Here is a 13,203-nt window from a genome sequence, read left to right on the forward strand (position 1 = left end):
GTATCAACAGCAAAATTTCAGATTTTTCTTTTACTGGGAATAATGTAATCAAAGATTGTTTAGCTTAGCTGCAATCCAGGCAGGGCCAATATTAAGATTTGTCATTTAAGAGATCAACCAACCATCTGTATAACATTCTCCTCCAAATAATCATTGTCTACAAGGATTTATGTTTGAAAAATTGAAACTGGAAATGGTGAAAATCCTCCCGAGACAATTCAAATTGCAGGAACAATGGAAATTGGTGTGATGCCAATACTCATTCCCCATCCATCACATATCTATAAAGAGTGATTGTAGGCGAATCTTGGAATTTTCATTATCCCATTCTAGCCCATCCCACCAATTTTGTTCGCCCTCGATCACTTGAATACTCTCTGCATTTTGAATACCAAGAGGCAGCTTCCGCAACATATTGCATCCTTTCACTTCAAGCACCTTTAGACTTTCCCATGATGATACATCTGCTTCGCAAATCGCTTCTAGTGCGGGGAGTAGAATCAAATGCATGGATTGTAAGTTTGGAACAAAGTTGTCTGATGATGCATTCTTGAAAACTTGTGTCAGTTTCATGCAACTTTCTATATCGATTTGATCCACTTTTTCAAGCTTTCTAACAGTTTCATCATCTGTTCTCAGGAAATTCTCCAGTTGATCACAGTAACAAACTCGTATATACTTGAGCTTAGTGAAATGCAGCCCAAGCAAATTGCTCAAGTCTGAAAGGCTTTCTAATCCACCCAAGTCGAAGAAACTAAGTTTCTCTAAATTTGGTAACAGATCAAATTGCGCAACACATTGCCCCGGTTGGACAGAAATGCAACAATTAGATATGCTCAAGTCCTTCAAGTGAGCAAAGGGACCAAGGTTGACGCTGTTCCTAACCAAGTTGCCAAGGATGAGATCGACTTCCTTACACTCATCAATTTTGCAGGAAAAAGCATTTACTAACAACCACCCAACTGATTCATCTCCCGAGAAACGAATGTCGTAGAAAGATACTTCCTTGCTATTAACAACCGGATATGATTTTTGTCTTTTAAGCTCGCGGTTAGGACAGACATCAACAGTGAAATTGTTAATTCTCCCAAGCCAGGAAACATGCCCGGTGGTGAAATGAGGGATGTCTTCTAAGACGATGAAAAAAGCATTTAATCGATCCAGGCATAGCAACTCCTCAAACGGTATGCTTTCCTCGTTTGTTTTCCTCGTTCCCCATCTAGCAGCGCTGCTTATCATATTTAGAAACTCCAGATTACATAAGTTGGAAATTTTCTCAATACAAATTTTCTGCAACTTATGAGTGTGGGATAAGCTTAATTGCCGTAGGCTCGTCATCCTCTCAAAGTCTTCTGGCAATTTAGCAATAGCAGTGTCACTACAATCAAGTACTTGTAGCTTTCCAAGCATTGCCAAGGGTGGCAACTCGGACAATTCATTACACCCTTCCAAAACGAGAGCTCGAAGCTCACCAAGTTGAAGAAGAGAGGCTGGCAAGAATTTGATTTTGCTCCCACTTAAGTCCAAGATTCTTAGCACTCGAAATCCTTGTAAAAAGGAGTTAGGCACTTCAAGTAGGTTCTTGTTACCTTGCAGAAATAAGGTGGATGCTTCAACAACAACACATTGTACCTCGCAGTTTGGCAGACTTGCTATATTATTATTCATGAAAGAAACTCTCTTCACTTTGCCCGAGCAAAAATTCAAGAGATGCTGCTCTGATATCCACGTCTCACCAACCCCGGCACGAATAAAGGATTTGCACCTATCCTCCTCTAAGGAGGATGCTATCCATATCCCAACATCGCGAACTACATCATGCATCTTCACAGAATTTGGATTAACAAAACCTCTTTCCAACAAACAAGAGTCTTTTAGGCTCTCAACAATCGTAACACATCGATCATATAATTGCTCATAAGTGTGTAGCTCGTCAAGTAAACCACCTTCGGCAAGCCAGTATTGGACTAGCGTATGAACATCAACTTCATAGTCCTCTGGAAACAAGCAGAAAAACAAAAAGCAAGGTTTCAAATGCTCACCTTCTAAAGAATCATAGCTCCACTTGAGAGGATTGTACACTTTTTCTTCAACCCCTTGAATACGACGAGGCACTGATCTTCGTAAGGCATCGAGTGCATCTTTCCACAATGCAATGTTTCTCTTTCTCCGCATAGATGCCCCGACCACAATTATTGCAAGGGGCAATCCATCACATTCCCTAATAACTGCCTCCGCCCACGGCTTGATTTGGTCATCACCCATCACTTCTTCCCCAACATGTTGAGAAAACAAACTCCAAGCTTCTTCTTGGCTCAACCGACTCAGTTCAAAATCGGTGTCAGTCAACATTTGTCGACAAACGTCTAAAAACCGTGAAGTTAGTATGAGCTTACCCCCGGTATGGTTTTCGAGGCGAGGAATCCCTACGAGGTCGAGATTGACTTCGTCCCATACGTCATCCAGAATCAGAAGAAAGCTTTTTTCTTTCTCCAGTCTGGTGTGCAGTCGAGTGGCTACTCCATGTTCACTCTCTTCCGTTTTGATCTTCATATTCAATCTCTCCGCGATTTGTGATTGGATGGCTTTTAAGCTTTTCTGTTGGGATACCACAACCCATATCACAATGCTGAAAAGTTGATGATTTTCTGTCTTGCTAAGCTCGTTGTTCAGATTCTTGATCAGAGTAGTTTTGCCAATGCCTCCCATGCCCCAAACACCAATCCTCTTAGCCTCACCATTTCTCAACAAATTCATCATCTCTGACAGATTTCTCATGCAAGTTGGTTGACCTTCGATTGATGGCACAGGAATTTGCTCAACTGGAATAGGTGGAGGATTATTGACACCCACTGTCCTGTTTTCAAACTCTCTTCCAGCTTCCATCAGATGCTTTGCTTCCACCCGCCATTTCGCCATATTTTTGCTCAATTTGCAATCCACTGATGAGCAAATGCAACCAGAGGGACTAGTTGTATCGCCATTTGCCATTATTCCTGACTGCACAGGACTGAATTCATTACTCAAACTTTCAACTCTCCTTAACCATTCTTCCACTTGAATTCTTGGTAGGTGATGCTGAAGCTCATCATCTTCTAGGAGTTGTTTGAGTTTCAATAGAGATTCCATGTTTCTCTCGAGATCCTTGTAATTGGAATGGTTCTTGAACACATTCTTGATCTTAGCACAGATGGATCTAAACAGAAGCCGAAATGGCTCTGTCAGAGTTGAACCTACAATTGCAGCCACAACTTCCATCGGAAAGTACTATACGTTCACAATTCAAAGGAAGTTGAAGATTCACTGGAAAAATTAATGAGGGACAACAACACAGAATATTGATGGGAAGACGACTCTGTACGCTGTGCTGGAATTGACCCAGTGTGAAAAGATTGGCTAGTTGATGGCATTGAAGTCTACATTTTTTAAGTTCGATCTTGGCTCCATTTTCACGGCAAATTATATGATCAACCATTGTTTTTTTAAAAAAAAAAAAAAATGATCCACCATTGTTTGAATCACTTGAGAAAATTTCAATTTTGGTCCACTGACTATTGTAGTTGTGTTAATTGCAACACTTAACTTTCAAAAATGTTAATTTAATACCTTGACTATGCAATTTCTATCAATTTTGATCACGCCGGCCAAATTGCCGGCCAAATCTCACCGAAAAATTTAAATAGGTCAAATCATTAGGGTATTTTAGTCATTTTACAATCTTTTGTTTCTTCTCCAATCAGCTTCTTCCCATTTCCGACTTCTCCGATCAGAAAACACGACCATGTGTGGCGGCGGCGAAGGGAACATACATCGTACACATGAAACATCACGAAAAGCCTTCTTCATTCGAAACCATAATAAACGGATAGCCAATCTTTTCGAATGAGAACATACATCGTACACATGATTATCGGCCCGTTTATTAACAGAAAACTGAAAAAAAAATCAATTAATAAACGAATCCTATACTTTCCATAATAAGTAATAATCAATCAAGTTATTCTTAATTAATTAATATTGCATTTTATCTCATACTAACTTTTCAACTCATAAATATTACATTTTTTATTTGAAAATATTACATTTTTTAGTCAAAATATCACACTTTCCTTTACAATAGTAACAATCAATTTATCTTTTATTAATACTAAAATTTCAATAATAAGTATTACACTTCTTATATATCCAATCTATTCTGCAAATAGGAATTCATAAGACAATTTCATAAGAGAATCACACAATATATTTTGGTTCGACGCTTAAACTACGGAGCAAGTTCGAGGCTTACACTAACGGGGCAATGGAGGATCATTGACCTTATAAAGAAGGACCATCACAAAAGTTTATTAAGATTTACTTCTAATAATCTTTGTTCCTAGCGTTACACGTACGTAGTTTAACTGTTTAAGCCATGGATAAAAACAAAAACAAAATAATAATAATAATAATAATAATAAAAAAGGGACAATTTGGTCCCACCTACAGTTCAGTCAACGAAGGGAATTATTGCTTGTTTGAGTTCTCATTCATAAACATACAATGTCATTTTTTTAAAATGATATTAATAAGTATAGAAACCCTAGCAGGGCGTTTGGTTACACGGGGAATTACGTGGGAAGAGAATTGCAATTTCATGGGAAATGAATTATTAAGGGTAAAGTGAGAATTTAAATTCTAGTGTTTGGTTTACAGGAATAAAATTAATGGAAATTTCAATTTCAATGTTTAGTATACATAGGAATTGAAAGGGAATAAGTAGTATAAAGTTCAAAATGCATATTGTTGTTCTGGTATTAATTTTAGGTTAAAAAAAGGGAGGGGTAATTTTGTCTCATCACTAACTTTTTTTCTTCCTAAAATCCCAGGAATAAAAATCTCAGGGGGACATGGGATTTTTTTTTTTTAAACTGTGCATTTATTTCATCTAAATCAAGCGTCTACAAGTATACGTCATAGCCCCGAAAGTGGACTATGGCTCAAAGAAAGTCTAGGCCTTTTTGGCCAACTCAACAAAACAAACTATATATATACAATGGGGCGGCCCAAAAGTGACCACCCCACATAAAAGAAGAAAAGAGCTCCCAGCTCATGTAACACCCCAGATTTTCAAGACTTTTTAAAACTTATAATAAAGGTAAGATCTCATTGAATCCCAAGGTATAAATATAAGCGTACGGGGTGCTATGCCACACCTGGGATAGAGAACCCAAGTGCACAGGCTAACTAACTAATATCCTCAAAGCGTAATTACGTAAACGTGGCACGCAGGCCAAAAAGGAAAACTATCTACTTCTATACTCCAAGTTCTAGCGCGCTCCAGTGACTTAATCTTCTGTGCCTGAAAGCCAAATATATCTGTTCAGCGAGAGATGCTGGTAACCCACTCCAACGCGTTGAAATACAATACATATAGAGATATATATAGATATACGAAAACCATTATGAGCATGAAGATATATCCTACGAACTCTAGCTTTAAAACCGGGATGACTCGACAGATAAGGCCAGACACAAGCAACAGTTATAACGAGCATATGCAGTTCACAATAGATAAGGCAGATAAGGCAAGGCATAAACAATAATCATAACCCGACATGAACAATCCCCAATATAAGTTCCATAGTCACATCCCCCAAGACACTCATAATCACAACTCATCCATATCACAACACATAACACACTTTGTTGGCGCCACAGGACCAATCGCATGCCCATACATGAGGTTCAACGCATATAGCTCTGACACGGCCCCGCAGCACCCTGCCCCGTATCGCAACACGGAGGGGTCAATCGCAACCGACCAATGAACCGCAGCTCATCATAGTGTTTGATCGCAACCAAACAGTGGACCGCAGCCCAAGAGAATGTCATCTGACCGCAGCCAGGAAAAAGGACGAACCGCAGCTCGTATAGAAACGTTTGATCGCAACCAAACGGTGGACCGCAGCCCAAGAGTATCAATCTGACCGCAGCCAGCTTCTGAACCGCAGCTCAGGATAACCAATCCGATCGCAACCGAATTGGGGTAACACACACATAACACATAGCAAGCACATGCAACCCACATTACACATTAGGAAGGGGGAGAAAACGTATAACAAAACCTATACATGATCCATCACTTACTAAGAATAGTCCTAAGGGGTTCATACTTCTTCCACCTAGGTCAACGGGATACCAATTCAACTAGCATGCAATATAATAGACTCATAAACCTGCGAACGGTACCCGAAACATCAAACTAGACATAGGCACGATAAACGGAGTCCGTTGGGACACCACGGGGAACGGGGAACGTCAAACGGGGAAGCCAGGGTCCCGGGTGGGACGACTTTCCAGCGGGTAGCCGGTGGGTGGTGGGCCACCCGCCGGCTGCCCGCCGGTTTCTACTGTTCCGGGCAGCGGGCAGCTGGCCGCCCGCCGGCCACCCGCTGCCAGGCGGTGATTTACGGCTATGGGTAGGTGGCGGGTCCCCTACCCCCACCTACCCCCCACTGACTCTTTTCACACACTTTACGCCCCAGGAACCGTTATGGAACCCAAAACCATGCTTAGACACTTTACAACACAATTAACGACAACCCGTAGACAATTAATGAATCAAATACGAGGAACGAACGGCACATAACCTATCATGCTTTTCTAAGTATAATCAACACCCAAACATGCGATTTCCCCACCCGATAATCCGAGAATAAGATCATACGATACAACCTAGGGTTCTAATCACTTTTATATCAATAAGAATACGGTTCGTCTTCTAATTGCAAGATTCGGTAAGAATAACACATAATCATCAAGATCATCACCCAATTATCAAGAACAACACATAATCATCAGGAACTCCATATAATCATCAAGAATATCATAATTATCAAGAACCTCTCAATATCAAGATTATCAAGATCCCCCATGGGATCATCACATCAATCATCAACAATAATTATCACAAGTCATTAATACACAATAATATGGGGAAACCCTAAGGGGGAAATCATAGCTATGAAAATAGGTTTTGTTGAGACATGGGTTACCTCTTAGCCTTAATTAATTCCTTGGCTATGAAGGATCTTTCTTTAAGCTTCCTTGCTTTCTTGATTTCTCCTAAGGGGATTCTTGGAGCTCTTTTGGGGGTGGTGGGGCGTTTAGGCGTGTGGGGGTTCTAGGTGCTCCCTAAGTTCTCAATTTATAGATCTAAGGGTTTATTCAGAGCTTAATCCTATTGGGGTTAGGGGTTGGGTTTATATCCTTGGGCCCATGGGCTACGGTGGCCTTTTCTTAATTAATCATTATAATTTATTCTTTCTCCTGGGCTATTAATTAATTAATTAATTAATTGGTTTTAGGACTCGTAACACGGGGTGTTACACTCTCCCCCCCCCCCCCCTTAACAGGAAGCTTCGTCCCCGGGTGAAGAAGAAAGTTTTCTCTTAGTTACCTGGAGTGAACAGCTCGGGATACCGCTCCTTCATCGTGTCCTTAAGTTCCCATGTTGCTTCCTCGGTCCCGTGGTTGGTCCAGAGGACCTTCACCATTTCTATGACTCGGTTCCGGGTATTTCTTGTTTTGGTGTCCAGGATTTTTACGGGTTTCTCTTCGTACACTAGTGACTCGTCGAGGTCCACGGTCTCGTGTTGGAGTACGTGGCTTGGATCGTGTATGTATTTCTTTAGCTGAGATACGTGGAACACGTTGTGTACTCGTTCTAGCTCGACGGGTAAGGCGAGGCGGTAGGCCAAGTCTCCGATTCTCTCCACGATTTCGTAAGGGCCGATGAATCGGGGGCTGAGTTTTCCTTTTCTTCCAAACCTCATTACTCCTCGTGTGGGCGAGATCCTTAGCCAGGCCTTGTCCCCGAGGTTGAATTCGGCTTGCTTCCTCTTTAGGTCGGCGTAAGACTTCTGGCGGTCTTGGGCGGCCCTCATCCTTTCCTGGATGTGTTTGACCTTAGCTATGGTGTCTTGTAGGTATTGGGGGCCCAGTGTTACCGGGTTGACCATATCTTCCCAACATAATGGGGTTCTACATTTCTGACCATACAGTGCTTCGTAGGGTGCCATGCGAATGCTCGCGTGGTAGCTGTTGTTGTATGAGAACTCGATGAGGTCTAGGTGTTCTTCCCACGTCCCTCGGAAGTCTAGTGTGCAGGCTCTTAGCATGTCCTCGAGGGTTTGGATGGTTCTCTCGGTTTGGCCGTCTGTGGTGGGGTGAAAGGCTGTGCTTAGTTTTAGGTGCGTTCCCAATGCTGATTGTAGTGATTTCCAGAATTGTGAGAGGAATCTGGAATCTCTATCGGACACAATGTTTCGGGGGACTCCGTGGTATTTCACCACTCGGTTTATGTAGGCTTGGGCTAGTTGCGTCATTGTCCAGGTTTCCTTCATGGCAATGAATCGTGCCGTTTTGGTCAGCCGATCCACTATGACCCAGATTTTGTCCTTGCCGGTTCTTGTTGGGGGTAACCCTCCGACGAAGTCCATGGATATGGAATCCCATTTTCCTTGTGGTATTTCAAGGGGTTGCACGAGTCCCTTGGGCTTGCATCGTTCAGCCTTTACTCTTTGGCAATTCAGGCACCTGGCCACGAAATCTGCGATTTCCTTCTTTATGTTTGGACACCAAAACGTCCTCCTTACGTCTTGGTATAACTTGTCACCTCCCGGGTGGACTGAGTACGGGGAGTTGTGTCCTTCCTCCAAGATCCGTTGTTTCAAGTGAGGGTGTGTTGAGGGTACACACCACCTTCCTTTGTAACGGATGCTACCGTCCGGGTGTGCTTCGAAGGGGCCTTCCTTCCCTTGGGTTAGGTCGTGGCGAATCTTGTCTAGTTCCGGGTCCTGATGTTGCCCTGCTTTGATCTCCTCGAAGAGGGCGGGTATGGCTTGCGTGTTGAGTAGGCAGGCATTAGGGCGGGTTTGTCCCCGCTCTATTATTCCTAAGTGTAGTTTTTGGAAGTCCCTGTACAGTTGGTCCGGTAGGACCCACGTGGTGTTGAGGAAATGGGTCGTCTTTCGGCTTAGAGCGTCTGCAACGACGTTGGCTTTTCCCTCGTGGTATTGGATGTCTAAGTCGTAGTCTTTTATGAGTTCTAGCCACCTTCGTTGTCTCATGTTTAGGTCCTTTTGGGTGAAGATATACTTTAAGCTCTTATGGTCGGTGTAGATTTTGCATTGCACCCCATACAGGTAGTGTCTCCAGATTTTTAGTGCGAAAACGATAGCGGCTAGTTCGAGGTCATGGGTGGGGTAATTTTCTTCGTGGGTTTTGAGTTGCCTGGATGCGTATGCTATTACCTTCCCTTTTTGCATCAGCACGCATCCCAACCCTTTCTTGGATGCATCGCTGTAGACCTCGAATTCTTCCGTTCCGGAGGGGATAGCCAGCACGGGCGCCGTGGTTAGCTTGTCCTTTAATTCTTGGAAGGCCGAGATGCAGTTGTTGTCCCATCGGAAGGGGGTTTCCTTTTTCATGAGCTTAATGAGGGGTTGGGCTATCTTGGTGAAGTCGGGTACAAACGTCCTGTAGTAACCAGCCAGGCCTAGGAAGCTTCGGACCTCCGAGAGTGAGCTTGGCGTGGTCCATTCTTGAATGGCGCGAACCTTAGCGGGGTCCACCCTGATCCCCTCTTTGGTTATTACGTGACCCAAGAAGGCTACGCTGTCTTGCCAGAATTCGCACTTAGAGAATTTAGCGTAGAGTTGGTTTTCTCTGAGGGTTTGTAGCGATGTGCGAAGGTGCCTCTCATGCTCTTCTTTATTTCGGGAGTAGACTAGGATGTCGTCAATGAACACAATGACGAAGTCATCCAGGTAAGGTCTGAATACTCGATTCATGAGGTCCATGAATATGGCGGGTGCGTTGGTGAGGCCGAAGGGCATCACGGCAAACTCGTAGTGGCCGTAACGTGTTCGGAAGGCCGTTTTCTGGATGTCCGGTTTGGCCACTTGGATTTGATGATATCCGGATCTTAGGTCGATCTTCGAGAATACCCCTGCCCCTTAAGTTGGTTGAACAAGTCATCTATCCGGGGAAGGGGGTACCTATTCTTTATTGTAACCTAGTTGAGTTCCCTGTAGTCGATGCATAGGCGCATGCTCCCATCCTTCTTCTTAACGAATAATACCGGTGCTTCCCATGGGGAGGTGCTGGGTCGGATATAACCCTTATCTAGTAGTTCCTGGAGTTGCGCTTTCAGTTCTTTCATTTCCTTTGGTGCCAGTCTGTAGGGTGGTTTAGAGATCGGGGCGGCGCCCGGTGTGAGGTCTATGGTGAACTCGACCTCTCTGGCCGGGGGTGCCCCGAGAATTTCGTCCGGGAAAACGTCGGTGAACTCGTTTACCACTGGGATGTCTCGTGGTTCGAGTATTTTGGCGTTGAGGTCTTTGACTGAGCATAAGAAGGCCTCGTTTCCTTGGCCCAGATACTTCTTAATTTTCATCATGTTTACAAGCTTGATCCCCGGATCCTGGCGGATACTGCGGTATGACACCCTCTTACCGTTTGGTCCTCGTAGGACCACTTTTTGCTCTCCGCACAAGATTTGCGCTTGGAATTTCCCTAGCCAGTCCATGCCCAAGATCACTTGCATCCCATCCAGTTGGAACTGGATTAGGCTGCTGGGAAATTCCACCCCTTGAATGGTGATTATCACATGTTCGTACATGCGATCACATTTTATGATCTCGCCTGAGGCCACCTTGACTTGGAGCCGGACCTTGGTGCTGGCGTTAAGGTCGAGCTGGGCGGCGAATTCGGTTGCTATAAATGAGTTGGTAGCCCCCGAGTCAAATAGTATGGTGGCTGGGGTGGCGTTCACTAGGAAAGTTCCGGAGACTATGTTGCTATCTCCGATTCTGGCCTTGCTTAGGGTGAGGATCCTTCCCCGGGCAGTCGGCGTGATGGCCCGACCCAGTGGGGTGGTTTTGGGGTTTTTAGGCTCTTTGGTGGGAATTGGGCGACTTCTTTCGGGCTTCATTTTATACCCTAGTTGTGTCCCTTGGGGCGGGTTCGTTACCTGTTGTAGTTGACATGCCTTGGCGTAGGCTTCTCCGAGGGTCTTTGGTTCTTGGGCGGCCAAGGACCTTTGGTGTTCGGGGTTAAGGCCTGCTAAGAATTTCTTGACTTTGATCCCCTCGGTGGGTACTAACTCGGGGGTGAGGCGAGCCAGTTGGCAGAATCGTTGGTAGTATTCTGAGACTGGGGCTGCCCCTTGCCTTAGATGGAGGAATTCCTCGCGTGTGGCGGCTTTCATATGGTTGGGGTAGAACCATTCTCGTAACTGTGTTTTTAGGCCTTCCCAGTCGAATTCGGGGTCGTGCTCGTACGTAGGTCCCTCACGGGCCCACCAGGTGTCGGCCTCGTGTCTGAAGTAGAAGGAGGCTATCCCGACTTGGCGGTGTTCGGGGCATTGGGTTGCCCTGAATATCCTGTCGAAGGTCTCAATCCATTCCTCGAGGGTCGTGGGGTCTTCATCTCCCGAGAAGGTGGGCGGTTGGTGTGTCGAGACTTGGTGGTGGATTTCCAAGTTCTCGTTCGTTGGTAGGGGTTGAGGAATGACAGTGCTTAGTGCCTGGGCGATTTGGGCCAGGCGTTGTAGGTTCTGAGTCAGGAGTTCCTGGGTAGGGCATCTCGGTGTTCCTGTCGGTTTCTTCTTGGGTGTCATCCTGGTGATTAAAGGTTGATATTATTTTGTGTTTTCACCTTGATGCAATAAGCGGAGAAGAGTTTCTTAATATTAGAGGGGGGCGAAGTGAGGGGAGGTGATGTGTAGGTTTCTCAATCTTACAGCGCGTCCCACGATTCCTGAGTCCTATGTTCCTAAATGCCTAGAGTTCAAGCTTAATGTCCTAAAGTCCGGTCTTAAGGGTTTTATCCTAGGGTCAGACTTAGGCTCTGATACCAACTGTAACACCCCAGATTTTCAAGACTTTTTAAAACTTATAATAAAGGTAAGATCTCATTGAATCCCAAGGTATAAATATAAGCGTACGGGGTGCTATGCCACACCTGGGCTAGAGAACCCAAGTGCACAGGCTAACTAACTAATATCCTCAAAGCGTAATTACGTAAACGTGGCACGCAGGCCAAAAAGGAAAACTATCTACTTCTATACTCCAAGTTCTAGCGCGCTCCAGTGACTTAATCTTCTGTGCCTGAAAGCCAAATATATCTGTTCAGCGAGAGATGCTGGTAACCCACTCCAACGCGTTGAAATACAATACATATAGAGATATATATAGATATACGAAAACCATTATGAGCATGAAGATATATCCTACGAACTCTAGCTTTAAAACCGGGAATGACTCGACAGATAAGGCCAGACACAAGCAACAGTTATAACGAGCATATGCAGTTCACAATAGATAAGGCAGATAAGGCAAGGCATAAACAATAATCATAACCCGACATGAACAATCCCCAATATAAGTTCCATAGTCACATCCCCCAAGACACTCATAATCACAACTCATCCATATCACAACACATAACACACTTTGTTGGCGCCACAGGACCAATCGCATGCCCATACATGAGGGTCAGCGCATATAGCTCTGACACGGCCCCGCAGCACCCTGCCCCGTATCGCAACACGGAGGGGTCGATCGCAACCGACCGATGAACCGCAGCTCATCATAGTGTTTGATCGCAACCAAACAGTGGACCGCAGCCCAAGAGAATGTCATCTGACCGCAGCCAGGAAAAAGGACGAACCGCAGCTCGTATAGAAACGTTTGATCGCAACCAAACGGTGGACCGCAGCCCAAGAGTATCAATCTGACCGCAGCCAGCTTCTGAACCGCAGCTCAGGATAACCAATCCGATCGCAACCGAATTGGGGTAACACACACATAACACATAGCAAGCACATGCAACCCACATTACACATTAGGAAGGGGGAGAAAACGTATAACAAAACCTATGCGTGATCCATCACTTACTAAGAATAGTCCTAAGGGGTTCATACTTCTTCCACCTAGGTCAACGGGATACCAATTCAACTAGCATGCAATATAATAGACTCATAAACCTGCGAACGGTACCCAAAACATCAAACTAGACATAGGCACGATAAACGGAGTCCGTTGGGACACCACGGGGAACGGGGAACGTCAAACGGGGAAGCCGGGGTCCTGGGTGGGACGACTTTCCAGCGGGTAGCCGGTGGGTGGTGGGCCACCCGCCGGCTGCCCGCCGGTTTCT

At 44.7% G+C, this 13,203-nt stretch overlaps 1 protein-coding gene across 1 annotated transcript; it reads right to left on the reverse strand.

Annotated features, from left to right (window-relative positions):
* Positions 1 to 273: 273 nt before the first annotated feature.
* On the reverse strand, positions 274 to 3,258 carry LOC109184337 (disease resistance protein At4g27190-like). Its single transcript, XM_019334333.1, has one exon. It carries the CDS (start codon positions 3,256 to 3,258, stop codon positions 274 to 276), a length of 2,985 nt encoding a protein of 994 aa, XP_019189878.1.
* Between the last annotated feature and the right edge of the window lie 9,945 nt (positions 3,259 to 13,203).

The sequence above is a fragment of the Ipomoea nil genome, unplaced genomic scaffold (assembly GCF_001879475.1).
Source record: "Ipomoea nil cultivar Tokyo-kokei standard unplaced genomic scaffold, Asagao_1.1 scaffold1259, whole genome shotgun sequence".
NCBI lineage: Eukaryota > Viridiplantae > Streptophyta > Magnoliopsida > Solanales > Convolvulaceae > Ipomoea > Ipomoea nil.